This window comes from Gekko japonicus, unplaced genomic scaffold (assembly GCF_001447785.1).
Source record: "Gekko japonicus isolate JY-2015 unplaced genomic scaffold, Gekko_japonicus_V1.1 scaffold410, whole genome shotgun sequence".
NCBI classification, from domain to species: Eukaryota; Metazoa; Chordata; class Lepidosauria; order Squamata; family Gekkonidae; genus Gekko; species Gekko japonicus.
Genome location: NW_015167067.1, coordinates 335663 through 357861, shown reverse-complemented (window position 1 = coordinate 357861; position 22199 = coordinate 335663). Strand labels below are relative to the sequence as shown.

The following is a 22199-nucleotide window of genomic DNA, read 5'->3' as shown; positions in this document are numbered from 1 at the left end:
ATCAATTGAAACATAAAGTCCCAATTTAAATTGTCAAATGCTTTTTCCGCATCCACAAACAAAAAGGCCACTTCTTTTTCTGGGTGTTTTTCATAATATTCTATTGCATCCATTACTATTCTTAAATTATCTCTTATTTGTCTTTTGGGTAAGAAACCCGCTTGATCTTCAGATATTACCTCTTTCAAAAGGTTTTTCACCCTTTCTGCTATAACTATGGCAAAAATCTTATAATCATTATTCAAGAGCAAAATCGGTCTGTAGTTCCTAACATTAGTTAGGTCTTGTCCTTCTTTCAGAACCAGTGATATAATTGCTTCTTTCCACGTCTCAGGTACTCTCTTAGTATCTCGTATGTCATTGGATAATGTTTCCAGGGCCGGAACTAGTTCTTCTTTCAGTGTTTTATAAAACTTTGCAGTAAATCCGTCCGGACCTGGTGCTTTACCCAACTTCGTTTCCTCTATTGCCTTAATCAGTTCTTTTTGTATACGACCATTCAATACGTCCTTGACTTCGCTTTGTATCTTTGGTTTTGCATAGTATTTAAAGAAGCTTCTTTTTATTCCTTTTTTTAATTTATTTTATGTAAAATCAAGATATAATGAAGATAAGAAAATAGGATTTTATACTAGCCCAAACAAAATTGATAAAATATGGCTTTCATCAAGCAATAAACTAATCCAGAAGTTGTATAAAAATTGTTGGAAGATTTCTTACAAGAAGAAACTATTAAAACATCAATGATAGTCTGAATGAAGGAGATTGGTCACACGACTGAAACAGACCAATGGTTAAAAACTTGGAAAGCCCTTAAATATATGAGAGCGACTCCTTATAAAGAGAATATATATAAACTATTCTATAGATGGCATTGGACTCCTGAGAAAATAGCAAAATGTTTCCCTAAAGTATCCAATATGTGCTGGAGATGAAAGAGAAATGTAGGATCATACATCCACATATGGTGGAGATGTGACAAAACTCAAGCGTTTTGGAAAAAAATCCGTAAGATTTTTTTAGATATACTAAAAATTAATATTCCTCTAACACCATAAACCTATCTACTCAATATGATACCGGATAAAACAAAAGACCTTACCTATATAATAGTGTATATACTAACAGCAGCTAGAATACTTATCGCGAAACGTTGGAAATCCAAAATTATACCTTCAATAAAAGAGCTTAAATATAAAATACTAGAAGTGGCAGAAATGGACAAATTAAGCATAATATTGCAAAATAAATCATAGGAGTTATTTTGGAAGAGATGGAAAATAATTTATGATTGGCTCAAGATAAAGAAGATGGAATAGACTCGAAAACATCTAAAACAATGTTACGTTACTTTATTTTATGTAAAAGAAGAGATATGAATACCACTTAAAGAATTGTATAATTATTTAAATGAACATAATTTTGATTGAAAATGAAAATAAATTTATAAAATAAAAAAGAAAGAAAAATGACAGTTAGAATTACAGTCATGGGGAATGCACTTACTACAGCAGTATATTTCAGAATATTGGTAGTTAGAAAGACAAAAAATATTAAATACTAAATGTTACTAGATGGATCTGAGGTACACAGTACAATTTGTATCCAGAGCGTCAAGAGAAGTAGAACAGTTTTCCAGTTATCTGCAGTGTTCTGAGTTTGAGTTGTTTTTATTGACTTGGCTATGCAGAATGTCACTAGGCTAAAAGGTCAGAAGGATTTGCTATTAATTATTGTTGGGTTTGTTTCATTCCAGGTGTGCCCCAGGTTACTATGGAAACCCCTTGGTGATTGGCAGCTCCTGTAAGAAATGTGACTGCAGTGGCAATTCAGATCCTAACTTGATCTTTGAGGATTGTGACGATGTGACAGGCCAATGTCGCAACTGCTTACGCAATACCACTGGATTCAATTGTGAATTGTGTGCTCCTGGTTATTATGGAGATGCCAGAACTGCTAAAAACTGTACAGGTACTTATTATATTAATATTCCAGAGGGAGAGGAAATATCATAGGCTCATACAGCAGTTTTAGACCAAAGAATTATTCACTGTTGCTACCAGTCTGCAGTTTTCGTTATTATGAGACACAGCTCATCCTTTCATGGTTCAGTGGATATGTTATGAACACAGCATATATGAATATATTTTAAGAAATGAATATAAGTATCAGTGTAACTGGAAAACTCTACTATGGTGAAGATGAGTAACTTACCTGAGTGTTACAATTCATCCAGCATGCTGCAGTCGATGCATGCGAGATAGCTGGCCTCCTTGTTCTGGGCCCAGAACCTCGTTGAATCTTAAGTGTATAAATAGTAGTAACAAGCATTGTTGTTCCAGTGACAGTCAGTGTGTCACTATGTAAAAGTAGCAGTACAAGGCAGCCAGGACTGGTGATGGTTCATGTATCTATCAAATTAAGGACTGCACAACCAGAATGTCAGCATACCATGTAACTGCTTTCTTGTGGATTAATAAGAACCTAATAATAATCCTGCTAGACAAGGCCAACAGCCCGTGCAGGGTTCCCAACTTCCAGGTGGGGCCTGGAGATCTCCTGGAATTACAGCTGATCTCCATGTGACAATGGAGAAAAAATGGCTGGAGAAAAAATGGCTGCTTTGGAGGGTGGACTCTATGGCATTACACCCCACTGAGGTCCCGCTCCTCTCAAAACCCCGTCCTTTCCCAGATCCACCCCCAATTTGCCAGGAATTTCCCAGCCTGGGGTTGGCAACCCTAAGTCCATCTACTAAACTATTCCATGTCCAGTACTGTCCATTTAATGTCTCTTGCAAATTTACAAGTGGAGCAGAAAGGAAATGGTCCCCCTCCTTTGAGAGCCAGTTTGGTGTAGTAGTTAAATGTGCAGACTCTAATCTGGGAGAACCAGTTTTGATTCCCCACTCCTCCGCTCACAGCTGCTGGATGACCTTGGGCAAGCCATAGTTCTGTCAGAGTTGTTCTTGAAAGAGCAGTTTCTCTCAGAGCTCTCTCAGCCCCACCTACCTGACAGGGTGTCTGTTGTGGGGAGGGGAAAGGGAAGGAGTTTGTAAGCTGCTCTGACAGGGTATAAATCCAATCTCCTCCTCCTCCTCTTAACATAAGAACATAAGAGAAGCCAATGTTGGATCAGGCCAATGGCCCATCCAGTCCATAACCCTGTCACACAGTCGCCAAAATTACCAGGTGCCATCAGGCGGTCCAGCAGTGGAGCCAGGACACTAGAAGCCCTCCCACTGTTGCCCCCCCAAGCACCAAGAATACAGTGCATCATCTGCCCCGCCTGAGAGTTCCTATCTATGCCTTGTGGCTAATAGCCACTGATGGACCTCTCTGCTCCATATGTTTATCCAGTTCCCTCTTGAAGCCATCCATGCTTGTAGCCGCCGCTACCTCCTGTGGCAGCGAATTCCACATGTATATCACTCTCTGGGTGAAGAAGTACTTCCTTTTCTCTGTTCTAACCCGACTGCTCAGCAATTTCATTGAATGCCCACGAGTTCTTATATTGTGAGAAAGAGATAAAAGTACTTCTTTCTCGACCTGCTCTATCCCATGCATAATCTTATAAACCTCGATCATATCACCCCACAGCCGTCGTTTCTCCAAGCTAAAGAGCCCCAAGTCCTTTACCATTCTTCTCCTTCTTCTCCTTTTTTGTTTGTCCCCAGTAGCTAGCATTCAGAGGTATACTGCATTTGGACATGGAGGTTTCATTTAACTATCAGGACTAAATGCCACTGAAAGATTAATGCCTGTATTTGTCAAACCCTTTTTCAGGATTTTGCTTAAGATGTGGATTAGAGCTGGAGGAGTCTGCCTCTTTTCCTCACTAGCTGCCCCATTTTAGCTGCAGTGGCACGAGGTAGTCTTTGTGCCATTTCAGCTAAGACAGATTTGTAGGCTCAGGCTGTGGTCACATGGGCACAGTAATTCTGCTTTGTTCCCGCTTTAATTTAATCAGGAATATTTTTCTTTGGGACGGGCTGATTAGATGCAGCCGGCCCCTCTCTTCCACCACCCGCTCGCCTGAAAATCCTTCCCCTCTCTCCGCCCGCCTGCCCGCTCGCCTGCCAGCCCACCAAGGCAGCCCAGGAGACAGCTTGAGGACTCAGCAGCACTTCCTGAATCTCTCCCAGCAGGGGGAAAGCCTGGCGAAGACCAACAGCCCCGAGATCCCAGCAGGGTCTGCTCCACAGAACCCCCCCCCCCCGCCGCAGCCGCTGCCAAACCCAAGGGTGCACGAAACCGCTGCCTCATGCTCCCTGCGCCACCACCGCCTCCTCTTCCACCTTCCTTCCCTTCCAAAGCCTGCCGCAGCAGCTGCTGTTGTCGCCCGGAGCGCCTTGCAGAGGACTTTGCTCGTCCGCCCGGCTCAGGCAGAAGCCTGGGGGGGAATCTCATTGTGGGGGGAAACGGTCAGACGGCCCTAATCGCAACCATTGCGATCGATGGCTGTCCAGATAGGCGAAATCGCACGTTCAAAGCGCGAGTACAAGGAAAACACCTGTTCCAACGAGTGTCAGAAAATGCGGATAAAAAGACCGGAAACCGCGGGACTAAGCCCGTTTCAGTGCGGGAGGCAGGTTTGCCATTATGAACAGGAAACTTTAATGTGCGAGGGATCAGCAGCGAAGCCCGCACTAAATGTCCGCGTGACTTGACCCTCACTCTACCAGTCCATAAAAGGCTTCTGTCTGCTTTTCAGTATTTCATTCACCATAGAATGTGTACTCTGCAAGTCTTTGAACAAATCACCCCAGGAACGTAGCTAATTATAGAAGCCATGATAAGACAAAATAGCCAGAAGGTTTTCATGTGCTCTGAAAATGCAAGTTTTAGCATTGCACAGTGGTAGGTGATACTGTAATGCTTCAAATTTACAAAGCAAAAAATAACTAAGTTATTCAACTATGCCAGATTAAATAGGACCGTTTATTTTGTCATATGTCTGTTAACAGCAATGTTGAACGATATACAAGAAATAACATTCAGTTTATAATCTCTTCTGATTTTCTCTGCAGTAGTTCACTGCAATTATTCCTTCTGTGGAAAGCTTTGAGTGTTCAAAAGTACTATATAAATAAATAAGTACTGTTTATTATTCTGTGGCAGGCACCTCTAGGATTCTGGCCTTCATTTATTTCTCACTAGTAATGCCATTCATTTTGTGTTACCTCTCTGTGCTTCTTGGTACAGGGCAGAATGCAAAGTAGTAGCCATGTCAGTCTGTTGTACTAAAATAAAAGAAATGTTGTTAGTTTTTAAGATTCCACAGTAAGGTGAATCTCATATAGTCAGGTAGCACAGGCCATTCCATACAGGTTATCTTGCAGGGTTGCCAATCTCCAGGAGATCAGTTCCCCTGTGTCAGAACCCACAGCTAACAACGAAGTACACGCATTCAGGAACGGTTGTACTTTTATTGCAAAGCTATAGATACAGTAACACAGTCACTGTTAAGAATGGCGGCAATCCATCGAGCCTAATAGGATATAGGGCATTCGTATGCACACACCCCCATGGCATGGGCCAATTAGATACCCTCCCGTGCGCGGGACCAGCTAGGAAACCGTTAGCTGGCTAAAGCTGGGAATCAGGAGTCTCTCACGGTACATAGGAGACTTCCAGACAACACAACCTCCTCCTGCACATCTGTAGAGATAAGCGTTTCAGCACTGGCAGAACAGCAGGGATAGGAATGCAATAGCAATTAACCAGACACAGAATGAACTCCCCAACCCCCATGGCAGCATAGCTGACACCCTGGAGAAAATGGCAATTTCAGAGTGTGGACTCTATGGCATTCCATTCCGGCCAATCTCCCTCCCCTTCCCCAAACTCTACCCTCCCAGGGTCTACCACCAAATCTTCAGGAATTTCCCAACTCAGAGCTAGCAACGCTAGCTATCTGCCTGCCTCTAGGGCTCAGTGCTATTCATTTTTTAAAATGAAATCTGGCAAGTCAGAGTACCTGATGCATAGATTCTTATAATTTTACATTAATATAACAATATTCAATTGCTGATTGTTTGGAAAAAAGCCTCCAGGCACCAGGGGAAGAAAATGGCTACCAGGGGGACACTGTCAGAGAAAATGGCTGCCAAGCAGGCCAGAATATCCAAATTCGTCCACTAGAGATGCCAGCCTCCAGGTGGGACCTGGGGATCCCCCAGAACTACAACTCTAGACTATCAGTAATCCCCTCGATAAAGTTGATGCTTTGAAGGATGGACTCTATGGCATTATACTCCACTGAGGTTCCCATACTCCCCAGGCTCCATCTACAAATCTCCAGGAGTTTCCAAACCTGGATATGGCAACCCTGTCAGGGGGGCTGGCAACCCTATCACCACCCACACAGCAGCATCCAGTTTCCCAAAACTTCAGAGTAAAGGAGATTTGAGAAAGACTGGAGAAGGCTGGTGAAATCCCTGGAGGTACACAAGTGCACCACAATGCTCTAGGGAAACTGAGAAAAAATCCACTTGCCAAAGGGATTGAACTCAGGGCTGATAACCCATGTGGAAGACCCCAAGGAGAGAATGAGAGGCTACAAAATGAGGGGAAAAGAACCAGAATGGAGGGTAGTTGAATGAAGCTTGAGGAAGGAGTCAGAGAAATGGAAATGAGTCAAGAAGAGCCTAATCAGAGAGGTAGAGGGAAGCTAAAGTGATCACCTAACACTTTGGTCACAGGTTCCAAGTTTTAAATAATTATTATAACCCTCTCTATTTCTTTTTTCCTAGCATGCAAGTGTGGAGGAGGACCTTGTGACAGACGAACAGGACGATGTCTAGCAGAGCCACCGATGCCTCCTCCAGGCACAGATTGTCCAGTTATCAGTAAGAACAGCAAGCAATTATAGTTGCTAAATTACCACCATGCTCCAGTGCCAGCACCCCATCACTGAACATCTTTTTCTTGTAGGGCATAGACTGAGGAATAGAACTGGAGATTGAGAGTCTTTTCTTCTAAAGCCCCCCCCCCCCATTAGCCTGTCCTGCCAGTACTGAATGCGTGTAAAAGAGGCCACAATGACATTTGCTGGATGGGTACAACATTACAGCCAGGACAGCCAATTACGTAGGTCAGGAGGAGGAAAGGTAAGACTTCGACTCCTCCCTGTACAGCCCATGAACTAATTTCCCCCTAGCTGTTCTGTGGCAGCATGTTTCTGGAAGAAAGGGAAAAAGCTCCCCCCACCACCACCAAGAAAAGGTTTGGCAGGCCAAATGTTGCCCATGATGACTGTCATGTTACCTGCTTCATTTATTCACACTGAATATTTCCCATAGTTTAGGGGATGAACTGCAGCAGTTTTACTCCCAACTTCTGAGCATCCTCATGGTCCATTTGTTGTCTTTCCATGTAAAGGTAAAGGTTCCCTTGCTCGAAAGCTAGTCGAATCCGACTCTAGGGTTGCGGTGCTCATCTCCGTTTCAAAGCCGAAGAGCCAGCACTGTCCAAAGACGTTTCCGTGGTCATATGGCCAGCATGACTAAACACCAAGGCGCACAGAACGCTGTTACCTTCCCACCGAAGTGGTACCTATTGATCTACTTGCAATTTCTTGCTTTCGAACTGCTAGGTTGGCAGGAGCTGGAACTAGAGACGGGAGCTCACTCCATCATGCGGCACCCTGGGTCTCGAACTGCTGAACTACTGACCTTCCACAGCCTGCAGTTCAACATCTTAACCACTTGAGCTACCACAGCTCCATGTACTCATCATCATTTCACCTAGGATCCAATCTGAGAAAGCATGAGGGGATAACAAAAAAAACACTGAAAGATAACAAATGGAAAACAGCCTCATGAGGAAGCTCAGGGAAGAATTGCTGCAGTTCAGCAACCAAACCATGGGAAAACTTCTGTGTGAAAGGCCCCTTAGACAAAACTTCGATTCTATTTAAAAAGTGAGACAAACACTTTAATTGACAATACTGATAGGTTCAGAACAAACGACTAAGTGAGTTGGTGCTTAGGTGAGGAGTAGGCAATGCAATCAGCACTGAAAGCCAAATCCAGGGCTCCACTCAAGGCTGGATCAACTAAGAATTGGCTTTCAAACCCTTACCCAATACTAGGATATGTAAGGAATAATAAATAAGACATTCCTTTAAGCCTATAGTTCATGATGGTCACCCCAATATATTTAATAATATAGAAAGGAAATTCAAAACCTCTCACTCTACTTCTCTAAATACAGAGGAAACCTTCACAGGGTAGCACAAAGAACCTCCACAGGAAGGCTCTGTGCGTAGCTTATTTTTAACCCTGACTTCATTTTAATCCTGATTTCATTTTGGAATCAAGCAGTTAAGTACATTATAAGCAAGAAGCCTTTTCTTTCTGTACGTGTAATTTTCTGTATGTATAACTTTCACCAAATACAAAAGACACAAGAATAAAACTATAAAATAAATGCATACAGATTCTGATAATAAAAAATGAAACCCATTATTTTACCCATGAAATCACTGTTTAACAACTAGAACGGTTATTCTTTTGCAGGCAGTAGGCTAGATCCAGCACAAAATTTCTGCTTACACTAGAGCTTTTGCAGAAGCAGAAACTCAAGAAAAATTATGTCCATAGACAACTCTAAGTCCATGTATGTTTCTGCTTGTACATCACTGGATCCAAGCCAACACATACATAACAAAATGGTTAAACTTTTTTTTTTTTGCAATCTTTTCTTGAGCAGACATTTCCCATAGTGTTCCAGATCTTTGAATAGGCAGATTTTCCAACATAATAAACATGACAGGTACCCACCTTTGTACACATGACATATTACAACTGGTGAGGATATTGTATTTGTACAGTGTGTTGTATTTGTACAGTGTGTTGTTACTTTCAGGGATAGAAGGCAGCATAGTATAGCTCAATCTCATTAGATCTCAAAAGCTGAGCAGGGTCACTACTTGGAAGGGAGAGCACCAAGGAAGACTCTGCAGAGGAAGGCCATGGCAAACCACCTCTGCTTCTCACTTGCCTTGAGAGACCCATGCTGGGGTCACCATAAGTTGACTGCGACTTGATGGCACTTTGCACACACATTTTTTCTGTCAACTATAAACAGATTGTTAGATTTTAATCCTGATATAGAAGATTACTTTTAAAAGCTGGAAGATATTGTGAATTTGCTTCCTTTTTCTCATTCTTTTGGCACTATTTTGCTAACTTGGAACACTTCCATATGGCAACAGTTCTCCATGTAGCTCATGTTCCTGCTGCAAATGTAGAAGTATTTGCATTGGCAGTAGAGGATCTTCATTACAGCTTTGACTGTCCTTCCCTTGCCTCAGCTCCCTTGGCCACTCCACCCCTTCCTGATCCCTCACCTCCAGAAGTATTTTTTTTTAAATAAGCACACTCTAGATTACTGTTGTGTAATAACATTATACTGATCCATTACTACTAGTTCCTTTGAATTCCCAGCTCTCATTTTTAAAACATTAGTCTCTGGTCCTGTTTATTACAAAAATACAAGGAGAAATGTATGTATCTCCACAATGAAAAAGATGCTTACTTTATTAAAAAGTGAAAGCTAGAAATTCAGAGGAACTAGTAAGTTGTTCATGGCAATTGATCATTCAAATATTATTGGACTATACAGATCGAGCAATTTGCAACTTTTTAATAAGCACCTTCTCAAAAAAAAAAAAAACAACCCTCAGTGGTAATGGCAGCTAAGAAAGTCGAGGCATGGTAGATGGTGCCAATGTGGGTGAGACCTTTAAAAATGTTTTCCCATCAACATGGTGTGCAAAAGTGATTTAACCTCAACCTTTTCAAAAAGAGGTTTGGGAAAGACTGCAGCAAAGCAGGGTGGGGGGACAGAAAGTGGACAAATAGGGGACAATATTGTGTGGTTATTTCAATAAAACATTCCAGTTTGTATGCCAAACATCTAGGTGGAAGTGACCTTGATTTCAAGTTTATCTTAACAACTAGGAAAGCTAGTAGAAACTTACATTTTTATTTTAAAAAGAGAATTTTACTGGTTTTTAATAGGAGGATAAGCCCTAGTTGGTTGACCCCAGGGTTGAGAAACAAATGACCACAACTTAATTTAATTCCAGGCTGTGATAAGTGCATTTGGGATTTGACTGATGATATCAGTTTGGCAGTTCAGTCCACTGAGGAAAGCAAAGCCATTCTGCTGAGCATTTCCACGGGGGTTGCTGCTCACAGACACTTGCATGACCTGAACTCCACTGCTTTCGTCCTCAAGGTACAAGTTATTCCATTTGCTCATCTTTTTGCTTTTGTTTTATCATTAATAATTCGTAATCATAATGTTGGAAAAAATGTATACTTTAGATACTGGAGAGCCACATTTGTAATTACCATCAACCAAAAGACCCACATGGCCACTGTCAAACCAGTGCACCACCCCACCAAGCATCCACATATAATAATAGAAAATATATTAATGTTATATTAAAGAGCTCATTTGGAATAGTCATTTGGAATACCGTGTGCCGTTCTGGTCACCACACCTTAAAAAGGATATTATAGCTTTGGAAAAAGTGCAGAAAAGGGCAACTCGAATGATAAAAGGGTTGGAACACTTTCCCTTTGAGGAAAGGTTAAAGCGCTTAGGGCTCTTTAGCTTGGAGAAATGACGACTGAGGGGTGACATGATTGAGGTTTACAAGATTATGCATGGGAAAGAGCAGGTAGAGGAAGAGGTACTTTTCTCCCTTTCTCACAATATAAGAACTTGTGGGCACTCCATGAAATTGCTGAGTGATTGGGTTAGAACGGATAAAAGGAAGTACTTCTTCACCCAAAGAGTGATTAACACTTGGAATTCACTGCCACAGGAAGTGGTGGCGGCTACAAGCATGGACGGCTTCAAAGGGAATTAGATAAGCATATGGAGCAGAGGTCCATCAGTGGCTATTAACCACAAGGTATAGATAGGGGCTCTGGGTCAAGTGATGCTCTGTCTTCTTGGTGCTTGGGGGGGTCAACAGTGGGAGGGCTTCTAATGTCCTGCCCCCACTGGTGGACCTCCTGATGGCACTGGTATTTCTGGCCACTGTGTGACACAGAGTGTTGGACTGGATTGGCCTTTGACCTGATCCAACATTGGCGTCTCTTATGTTCTTATGTTCTATGCTACTTCCATCCCTGGTAAAAGTGGTTCGTGGAGGCTCATCACTTACATGTCCTCTGCTCCCTGTACCAGAGACAGTTTCAAGATGCTGACCATCAACTTTGCCTACATTCTAGAAAACAGACTTCCAACTGGCCTAAGTAAAAAATAGTCCTTTAAATGGAGGCTTAATGGGCATTGTTTACCAAGTGATAGTATTTACCTCCATGCCATGAAGAGTGTCAGCTGCTCATTTCCACTCATTAAGTTTCCATTAAAGGGAGAGGACATTTTTCCCCAGGCCTTATGGCAGCCCTAAATACTCAGCACTCATAAGAGCTACAGGTGGCATGTTAAAGAGCCACTGAGTGAGTATCACTGGTATATATGGACCAAGTTACACAGTTCATGACTCAGTAGTTGCAATGTAAATGGATGACTTGCATGAATGAAGGAGTATTGCAGATGTAATGCTGCAAATAGAAACTCAACTGTAAAGCATCTGTAATGCCATGAAGTCAGCTAAACATTCAGCAACCAGTGACTAAGTACTTTGGGCTGCAATACTAAGTACGCATACTTGGGGGCAATCCCACTGAATAAAGAGAATTTACTTCTGAGTAAGCATGCATAAACTTGCAGTGCAACTGATGTAAATTCGAATTATACTCACACGCATGTAGGGATTAGCCCTAACTGTAGATCCATTCTTGACAGTGTTTAAGCTACTATTGGAAAGATAAAATAGTAAGGTGCTTACAACATAGGGCTATGACGAAAAGGAACTGAAATGGACCATGTGAAGGAGCTAGACAGATTGGGGGAGCAGAAGAGATATGAAACCTGCTGCACATGTTTAAAAAGTTCACTGTGAACAAGATGGAAGGCACATGTGTAGGCCTGATTTCAAATCAAGACATTTTTCTTTCTTAAATTTGTGCTTGCAGATATGGCATCCACGTGTGCTGGTCCACAGTTTTTGCTAAAAGAGAAAGTAATCCCCATAAGAAAGATATTTCCTGTGGCCACTTGGTTCTTACCCTCACTACCATTTAGAATGGCATCCACAGACACAATAAGTTTCTGCCTATGATGCTCATGTTCTAGATTTAGGGTGGAGTCCACATCACTTGTATCAGACTCCTCACATCTGTAGTACTTTTCAGTGATGCCCCCCACTTTACTCTCTCTGGAAATTTACTCCAGCACCATGAACCACTACTACCACTGCTGTTTCTGCCCATGCAGTTACATTCTGAGGCAAGAGCTAGGGTTGCCTGGAGGAGCCTGGTAACCAGCAGGACGGGTTGAGGGCAAAGACACTACATCACTTCTGGGTGATCCTAGAAGTGACAACGGTCCACTCTAGCAATCCAGTGATTCACAGAGTTTCTAGCATTTCCTAGAGCTATGCATTGTCACTTCTGAGTTTTATCCCAAAGTGGCATACTAGCATAGAGGACACAGGCAGATTAAAAAAAAAAATTCTCTCACCACCACTCAGAGAGGCAACAGGCACTGGAGGCAATCAGTGGGTGGCCTCCCACCATCGAAGGAAGCATAGCAAACCTAGACATGACTTGTCCCTTGACCTGGTCTGTTTGTACACAATTGTAGGTATCAGCTTTCACAATGTCATTACCTGAATATTCTGCTAGGTTAAGTGAACAAATTTCATCATTTGATCACATCAGTTAGATCTCCACACCTGATGGTAAGACACACATAGACAGAGAGAATTACAGCCTTTCACAGTAGGAAGACAATTATCCCCCATCAACTCTAAGAGCAGGATAAAAGATAGTAAGTTTAGATGAAAGAAACTAGACATGACTTAAAATTAACTAAAGGAATTAAGTCAGATTCATGCGTACATTGGGGGTTATTTCTGTGTGTGCACTGCTGTCCTCTGAAAGAAATGCACATGGGCAATGGGGATGCAGCATCTAAATATTGCAACCCTCTTCCATTGCTTCCATGCATGATGCCAGCAAAAAAGCAACCCTGTAGCCATTTTTCTGTGGAATGGTATGCAGAGAGGTATGCAGAGAGAAATGTGTGGTATGGAAAGAGAAAGCAAACCCCTAAAGGGCATGTTAGGCTTAGGCAATAGTAAAGATTCCCAGGGAATTTATGCAGTTTTGTTCAATAGAGATCTTGTATAAGACACAAAATAAGCATCTGTCAGTAGTGACTGAGGGGCTGGTGTCTCATGCCTCACAGCAGTGGCTGGACTAGCTGCACCATGAGGTCCTTTCTAGTTCTTTGACTCAATTATGTTCACTAAGTGTTTGTTTCTTTATTCCTTTGTTGATGCTCATTAAAATTTGCGTTTCAAAGTATATTGATTTTCAAGTGTACTGAAGAGGCTTTGTTGTTGTTGTTGTTTTTAAATGGGCAGGATAAATTGTCAGAGAAGGATAATCATTCTGTTCTGATGACAAGCCAGACTGATAATGCTGAGAAAGAAATGACTGAGCTTCTTAAAGAAATCAACACGCTTGATGAAAAGGTTTGGTTGCATTTTCTCTTTTTCAGAGTTTTTCCAAGGAAGCGTTCTGGTACAAAGCTCTGTAAAATGTCTCTGGGGATTGTTGCTATGAAATTCAGTAAAATTAGGAAATGCCTGCATGCTGCTAGCATTGATCTGAGCAACAAGTCTTGAGTATCTGATGAGAGCCACATATACAATATTGCTGGGAAGAAGATTTCCATAACTAGTTTCAGATTTGAATGTGAGGCATAGTATATTTGACAGGTAGCCTGAAATTATTTACCAGCATTTACAGCTATCCATGTGGCAATGAAGTTGTTGTTGAGTTCTCCCTGAATCTGCCTTATTAGTTATATCATATGACATAACTTCATAAGAACTTTCACTTTGCTGCACATCATTAGCTACTACTAAAGGGGCAGGGAAAGCAGATTTCTAATCCTTAGTTTATGGAATTCTGGAGAACAATGTGGCAGATTTGTAATAACAATAAACAGGAGAGTTGCCAGTTATCTTTTAGGTGCTGATTAGTTTGCATTTCAGCAGATAAGATATGAGAGCTGTGGATGTGTGATAGCTGATTGCATCAAATAATACTGAAATGCTGAGCAGATTTTAATATCCCCCACTGCAAATATCAGCCACCTAATCATAGGCAGCTCTTTTCCTCCAGCGTTGTCAAATATCGTTTATATGCTCCAAAGACCTTCCTACACTCATCAGCCAGAAGCAAAAGTTATATTTACACTAGAGCAACTGACACACACCAGTGGATATATATTAAGAAAGAACTAATATCATGCTCACATGGTTTATTCATAGAAAAATCAAGAATCAAGCAATGGCCTAGTGGTACAGAAGGAAACCATGGTGACCATTGAACGTGCTAGTAGTCTTGTGCGGACACTTGAAAATGTGCTAGATAATGTGCAAGGTAAATTTTTATTTCTCCTGGTTCATCTTAATGTCAAAAAAATGGCACAGTGAAATGGCACAGCATCACTGTGCATATACAAACTTTTAATGCTTGAGGCCTTAAGGGCCCAATTTGAGCTTTCAACTTAAAATATTTTCATTTTTCAGATCAAAGAACTAGATGTGATTGTTTTACTAGTTAACAGCCACCATTAGCAGATGATTTGTTACATTTATTGTTGGTTATTTTAGCAGAGCCTAGGTTAATAAAACACTTTCGTCAATGGCAATTCTTCACCCTCTATATTATCTAACTAAGCGAGTGGTGTTACTTCTTGGAAAAAACAAGTAAATTTTCTCTCCAGGACCTTCCTTCTCCTTGAGTCCCCTTCCATTTATTTTGGCATGTTGGAGAAGACTGAGAAAGATTTCCTTTTTTTATGCTGAGAGAAGGAAACCAGACATATACACTGCAAATTCGAGATGCAGTTGCTCTGACCAGCTTTATAGATAAGTGTGGAATGAAGTTTCCAGTGTGACTTGAAGCAGTGTATCCACAGTGCCATCCTAAGCATAATTATACTCTTCTAAGTCCATTTAAAATCAGTAGGCTTAGAAGGATGTACCTCTACTTAGGATGGCACTGTGCCCTGGACAGAGAGTGTCTGGGAGCCCCATGTAAGCAGCTCTAGAGCATTCACATATTACTCCATTGAAGAAGGAACACATGTATTTTAATGAGGGGTGTGCCAGATGTTCAGTACTAAATTAGAGATTTAATGGGGTATAAAAAGCTCACTGTCTGCATCAGGACAGAGGGAAAGCATGTGAGAGGGGGGGTGGCCCACAGGGGGCACCAGCAGGGTGCTGCGCTGCGGGGAGGAAATGGCACCTGCTACTCTCCCAGAAAGTAAATGGGGGTGACATGGCAGAGGGGGAGGCAGAGGAGAGGGCAGGAAAGACGGAACGAGCTGGGTAAAAAACACAAAACACCCGGTGGTTGCCAGGCAGGGTGTTCTGGGGACTGCCCCAAGAAATAACAAATGGTTCAGGGGTGGATGTGCTTCCAACCCCTCCCTGCAAAAAAATACAATTGCAGGAAAATGTTCCATGGCTGCTTTTAAAGGCAGACAACTGGATTTTCAGCTAACTAGTTTCTTTTGTGACAATTTGTGTATCTCCTTAGCAAAGATGGGGGAGGGGGAATTCGGCTCCAGTTGTCTGCTTATCACTCACAGCGGCTTGAGAGCAGGGAAGAACAATTAAACCACCTTAAAACTAAATCCAAATAACACGGTGGGACACTGTAGTGACCTCAGAGTCACCACTAAATGGCAATAACATGATGCAGACAGCCAATGCTGAGATGAAACAGTAGGAGAGCGGATGCAGCATGAAATGCAGACAGAAATTTGTGAGACGATGTGAGATCATTGGCACAGCAGCAGGAAAGACCAATGCAGATTGGACCATAGTCTTGTGCAGAGTTACCCACCCTAAACCCATAACTATGCATAGGATTACACTGTAATAGTTTTTAAAGGCTGTGGGTGGTAGGCTATGGTGGAAGTTACGAGTTCTTCTTTCTTGGGAACACAAGGCAAGGCAAAGAAAACAAACTAACCCATCCTTCAATTTTTCTTTGTGCCATAATTAAGAAAATAACGTGTAGAGTTTTCTGATGGCTGTGTAAACGAAATAAATAAATAGGGAGGGAGGGAGGGAGATTTTTGAAAGGACAAAAACTAGCCTAGAAGGAGCATTGAAAACCGATCACCATTAATACTGAGGCTGAGTGCTTACTAATTGATCCTTCTGTAATTTATAAAGCTGGTATTTATTCACAGCAGCTTATTGGTCAAAAATGAAGGGATGAAAGCAGATCCACTGTGCAGAGAAGACTCACTTACAACTAACTAGTTATATAAGTTCATGACTCACTGGCAAACTACCAATTGTACAGAATCAAGGATTAGGTTAAAATTAGCAGAACTATTCATATTATCTCTTGGAAATGAATTGTTGCCACCAAATGATTTAATACAGGGCACATCTGACGTGTTTCTACTATGCAGATAAATAGAAATAGAGTAGTGTAATGAAGACTTCAGGGATTGGAGGCCCTTAATGGACACAGGGGGTATAATGATAAATAGGGTTGCCAGCTCTGGTTGGGAAATACCTGGGCTGCCCCGGGGAGAAAGCTGAGTGCTGAAGGGGGGGGGGGGGGTTGGAGAGGGGGAGCTACAGCAGGATATAATGCCATAGGATCCATCCTCCAAAGCAGCCATTTTCTACAAGGGAACTGATCTTGGTCATCTGGAGATCAATTGTAACAGTGAGGGATCTCAAGGTGTCACCTGGAGGTTGGCAACCCTTCTGATACATGTACAAAAAGGAAACCAGTATCTGTCAGGAATCCATGATTCAAGAAAGCTTCCATGGGAAGTTGTATAGACATCTTAATTCATTGCTACTTTGCCTGACTGTGGTCTGTTTGTCCACAGAACTTGACAGAGAGGCTAAGTATTATCATGTGGCACATGATCTGACACCTGAAGACACCATTCAGAAGCGCAAGGCAGCAGAAGAGATGCTGAAGAACTTGAGACTTCACAAGCCATTCACCACTCAGAGACTCCTTGCAGATGAGGAGTCTGATGCAGCACAGAAATGTGAGTTATCCTCACAAAAAGATATCTGGCATGGGAAATCAAGGTGTAGAGTCCTGGGTTGAAGCTCACAATTTCTGAGGGCAGAACTATGTGTTACCTTTTGGTCTGTGATCAGGCCCGTAGGTACGGCAGGGTCCATTGGGCCCAGCCGCCTACCGGTTTCTATGGGCCTTCCCCAAGCCTTGGCTCCCCCTCCCCCCTGGGCCCCCTCCCCCCATTGCCTGTTGGCCGGGTGGATGAGGGCAGCACAAACGGCAGCGGCCAGGCTGGGCTAAAGAGCAGCCTGGGCAGCCAGCGAACATGAAAGGTGCGGGGAGAAGCCTTGTTCTCAGGCTTCCATGAGACACTCGCTGCATCGCCATCCAGCAGCAAGTAACCCAGGCAAGGCAAGGAGGCAGGCGGCTGCCTCCTCTGGCCCTGGCCAGGCATGCTCAGCTATGCTCCAGTGCACCAACAAGCCTGCATGAAGCACCTTCATGGCCAGCCCGGCCCAGGACCGGCCCAAGGTGTTTCTGCGCCCTAGATGAGTGTAGATGCCAACCTCCCGGTGAGGCCTGGAGACTTCCCAGCTGGCGTGCGGTGCCTCGGGGTGGAGCTTGGCTTTGCCACCCACTCCCTGGGCCTTGCTGGCGAAGTGCCCACCGCACCTCCGCCGCCACCGCCAGGGCAGTGCTGTGGAGGCCGAGCCAACGGAACACCCGGTGTGGAGGGAGGGAGGGCGGCGGAGGGGACGCCAGCAGCCAGCCCCATCCCGGTCCCATCTTCTTACCTGCGGTGCCGAGCAGCAGTGGCAAGAGGCAGCCACCCATCCTGCGCGCCCCACCACCGCCACTCTGGCTGCCCAGCCCCGTTGCCGCTGCCGCACATAGCCAGGAGTCTGCTCTAAATCGGGGGTTTCTGCTAGCTCTAAATCGGGGGTCCCCAACATGGTGCCCAGGAGTGCCATGATGCCCAGTGACCTCTTTCCTGGTGTTTTTAGAAAGTGGGCAGGGCCAGATAGGGCTTTTGCCTAGCATGTTGTCTGGTTGGCCATTGGCCACTGGAGATTTGTTTGGCTGCACATATTTTTTAAAATGTTCTCTTGGCAGCAGCTGCCAAGCTGTGTACCTGAAGATAAGCTGCGGGACCCATTTTCTGGCTGACTCCACCTACAATTGCAGCCATTTTGTAGGTGCATCCACCACCCCATATGAGAATTGCAAAGGTCCCCACGGGCTCAAGGTTGGGGGCCCTGTTCTAACACTTTTGATCTTCTTTGGAAGGGAAGTATTGCTAGCCTTACAGTACATGCTGCTAACTTTAAGAAGAAGGCCATTCACAAAGGCTAATCAGCTTTGTCTGACTATTGTCTCAGTGTTAGGAGAAGCTGCAAAATTCCACCAGATGCATAATGAAACCAGGTCTCTCATTCCTATCATATTGGACCAACTTGAAGAATATAACATCAAGCTGACAGATGTGCAGGATGCCCTGGACCAAGCTGTCGATTACATCAGAAAATCAGAAAATATAAATAAGGAAAGCACTAACATCCTACAAGAAAATGAGGTACTGTGCAGAATGTATATTTTGCAAATGTGAGCAACAGTTTTCCTTTGGTAGAATTAGTGGATGATTAAATTAAAAAGACCCTGTGACTTCTATAGAAATATGTGAGAAAGGATGCAACATATCAATGTATTTCTGTTAGACAAACTTTGCTACCTACCTATCACACCACACCTAACTATTCACCAGAAAGATATCTTCCTGTGATTTTCCTGTATACTTAGAGTAAACAGTATGTACCTTTGGATGAATGGTTTCCTTCAACCATTCAGTGATCCAAAATCAGACTGCACAATACAAGAATCTTAAAGTTCTCCAGCTTAAAGTTCTCCACAAATCTTAAGGTTAAATCTTAAAGTTCATCACATATGGGCTATGAATTGTGGAATAATATTTTACTCCAGATGCCTTTGTTTAAGAGCACAACAATTAGGCCCGTTGCTATGGTGGGGCCTCTTGAGGCCCAGCCCCCTGACTTCTTACCAAGGCCCCACAACTCTCTGGGTCGCCTGGAGGACCTGCCGCCACCACCCCTCCCCCAAGCATGCGTATTCCAACCACAGCGGTGAGACATGCTGGAGGGCCTCATCCTGCCAAGCCCTGACCAGGCACCATGGCCACGGTGGGCCAGAGGGATGGGTGGACAGGCGGAAGGAAGAGGAAGCCACCGAGCCCAGCCCCTCCCCCGATGAGAAGCACTTCTGAGGAAGGCAGGCCACACTGGGTGGGGAGGCGGGGTGAATGAGGGGACTGCAGGGGGAGGCTCCTTTGACGACAGCAAAGGCAGGTGAGAGGGCCTTTGAGCAGGTGCAGAGGGTGCGAGGAGGAGCATAAGGCTTCCTCTCTCCATGCAGCTTCACGGAGAGGGGGCAGAGGGAGGTTGGGCAGGGGTCTCTGCTCCACAGGCATTTTAGTCAGCTCCCCCTCTCCAGCTGGCACTCCCTGATCTGGATGGGCCACCAGACTCCTGCCTGGAGTTTCTGCTTGCAGGAGAATTTGGGGGGGTTGGAATCCCTTCCAGCTCCTGTGAATCTGCAACAGCTCCCCCCCCCACAGAGGAGGCTTGCCCCGGGGGGGTGCCCACTGACTTATTTAAAGGCCCCCTGAATTTTAAAAAAAATCCTGGGCCGATTTCCCACAAACGCTGCTCCACACTCACTCTTCCCTTTTGCCTCGATGGTACGTGTCAATTTCACACAAGCTGCTGCGCGTCGCGGAGCTTCGCGCGATTTTCCTCGCATCTACTCAATCATCAAAAAACAGAATTGAGTAGACGCGGGGGAAATCACGCGAAGCTGCGGGGCAAAATGCGGCCGTGCAGCAGCTTGTGTGAAATTGACACGTACCATCGGGGCAAAAGGGAAGAGCGAGCGTGGAGCAGCGCTTATGAGAAATCGGTCCTGGCTACGGGCCTGACAACAATGCCAAATAGATGTAACACATGTTCACAGATAGATGGCAGCTGTGAGTTCCCTGTGATTATTCAAGCTCTAAATAACTGCAAAGGTCTGATTTTGATCAGGACCACTACAGTGGGGGGAGGGGATCCAAACCCCCCCCCCATTCAATTTTCCAGAACCAAAATGGCCCTGGGGCTTTTATTTGCCCATTGTTATTATTTTCCCCATCATGGGGACTGCACGTGCACTAAATTCTTCTAGTATTTACATCTGCCTAAAATAATAATTTCAAGTCCAGTAAATTAATGAAGTAGCAGCAGCAAACTCCCATTTGAGATTCTTAAAATAGGTTAAAATTCTCACATCATATTACATCTTAGAAATGTAATGGTCAGTTTTTTTAAAATTATGGGTACAAATAAAGTGCTTTAAAGTCATCTGTTTTATACCATGCATTTTAAAGAATCCAAACAAAAACATGTCCGAAAACTCACATAAGAGCCAAAAACTAGCAAGAATACTCACCATTAAAAATTTCATTAAATTCCCCAGGAGGAGCACGGAGGACGACTTTTGCTGCAATGTGCACCTGAAATTGAAAATAATATCTCCTTCAATAATTGTAATTTGCTTTATAACAGAGGACCCATACTACTCTTTCAGAACTTAGAGGCGCTCACAAAACTGACTAGTTTTGCTTTTGACAATAATGTATTAATTCTTTCATAAAATTCCAAACCTTATGGCAAAAAAGCAGATGTGTGTGTGTGTGTGTGTGTGTGTGTGTGTGTGTGTGTAGACCTGGGGTTTATTTGGTGAATGGAAAGCAGGACTCTCTTCTCTCCTTCACCAGTTCCTAAGATAATTTTGCCATACTCAAAAGGTGAGGGTAAGGAATTTCTTTAATTATTTTCATTTCACTTCTCTATATCTAGTAGTTAGATGACAGAAGGTCTGTGTCATCCAAATCAGCCCCGATGTCAGGCTAGTCCCAAAATGTAGAACCATAAATATATTTGGGGATAATAACTTTGGACTGTTCTATCTGTTATATACATGGATCCCTTTTTAGAACAATACCCTTAGAAAAATGAAGCAGAGGGGATAATTATTTGGGACTGTTCCTGACTGCTGTATACGTGGACCCCTTCCTAAAACAACACCCTTAGAAAAATGACACAGAGAGAATCTCAGATAAGAAAATCTTTATCCCCTAACATGATATAATGCTAGAAAAATGAAATGCAAGGGAAAGCAAAAGCATAAACCAACTGTTCAATACAGTAGTGCAAGCCTAGCAATGCTACCCTTGGTTGTTGCCTTATTGAGGTTCAGATGGGGAATCTAAGGGAGAAAGTAAAATCATACCTTGTCTGTCCTGAGAAGAAGAGAATGGTGTGCTCTGGTCCAAGTGCAAGAGAAGGAAAAGCTGGTCCTGGGCAGTGAATTCTTGGGATGGAAAGTGAAAAGTCCTTAGACTAACGCAGTGATTCAGCTCTAAGACTTTATTAAAAGTTCGGAACAAGACAAACTAACCAGCTCGCAGGCTGGTTTATATGTGCCACAACCCCACACCCAAAACACACCCACACACAAGTGATTGGCTATTTACAGTGGCCGAGAGTTCCATAGGCTCTCGGCTGGGAGCCTAGCCTGCCGATAGGCACCGGCTGGGATCCGCTTGCCCCACTGTTACTGCAAGCAAAGCTCAGCCACTTCGCATGACCGCGTGGTAAATTGGCCACACACGCGGTCTGAGATGGATACATTACAGAAAGAAAATGCAACACTGAAACTACCTATGAAGTTGGGGATCTGGGTGAGGGATGAAGGACCAAGAGTGTAAGGATGGAGTTTAGTGATTCAGCAACTGACTGCAAAGTTGGAGGGGCAAGGGCAGGTTCAGAACTAAATCCAAATTTAGGGGACCTGAGAAACCCAATTTGTAGGTTTTGAAGTGGAGAATTTTGGTAATGGCTCAATTCCATGCAGAGTCTAGAATCCACAGCTTTTGAGGTTGCAGATGGAAAGCCTTTAATCAATGCGGAGC

General features: G+C 43.5%; 1 protein-coding gene across 1 annotated transcript in view; it reads left to right on the top strand.

Annotated features, from left to right (window-relative positions):
- LAMA4 (laminin subunit alpha 4) overlaps positions 1 to 22199 on the top strand; it is a 155022-nt gene that overhangs the window by 69180 nt on the left and 63643 nt on the right. Inside the window, exons 5-11 of the mRNA XM_015412680.1 lie at positions 1757 to 1971; positions 6755 to 6850; positions 10096 to 10247; positions 13519 to 13629; positions 14434 to 14545; positions 17034 to 17201; positions 18556 to 18749. Coding sequence (XP_015268166.1) covers positions 1757 to 1971; positions 6755 to 6850; positions 10096 to 10247; positions 13519 to 13629; positions 14434 to 14545; positions 17034 to 17201; positions 18556 to 18749 — 1048 coding nt within the window. The remainder of the gene's footprint in view (positions 1 to 1756; positions 1972 to 6754; positions 6851 to 10095; positions 10248 to 13518; positions 13630 to 14433; positions 14546 to 17033; positions 17202 to 18555; positions 18750 to 22199) is intronic.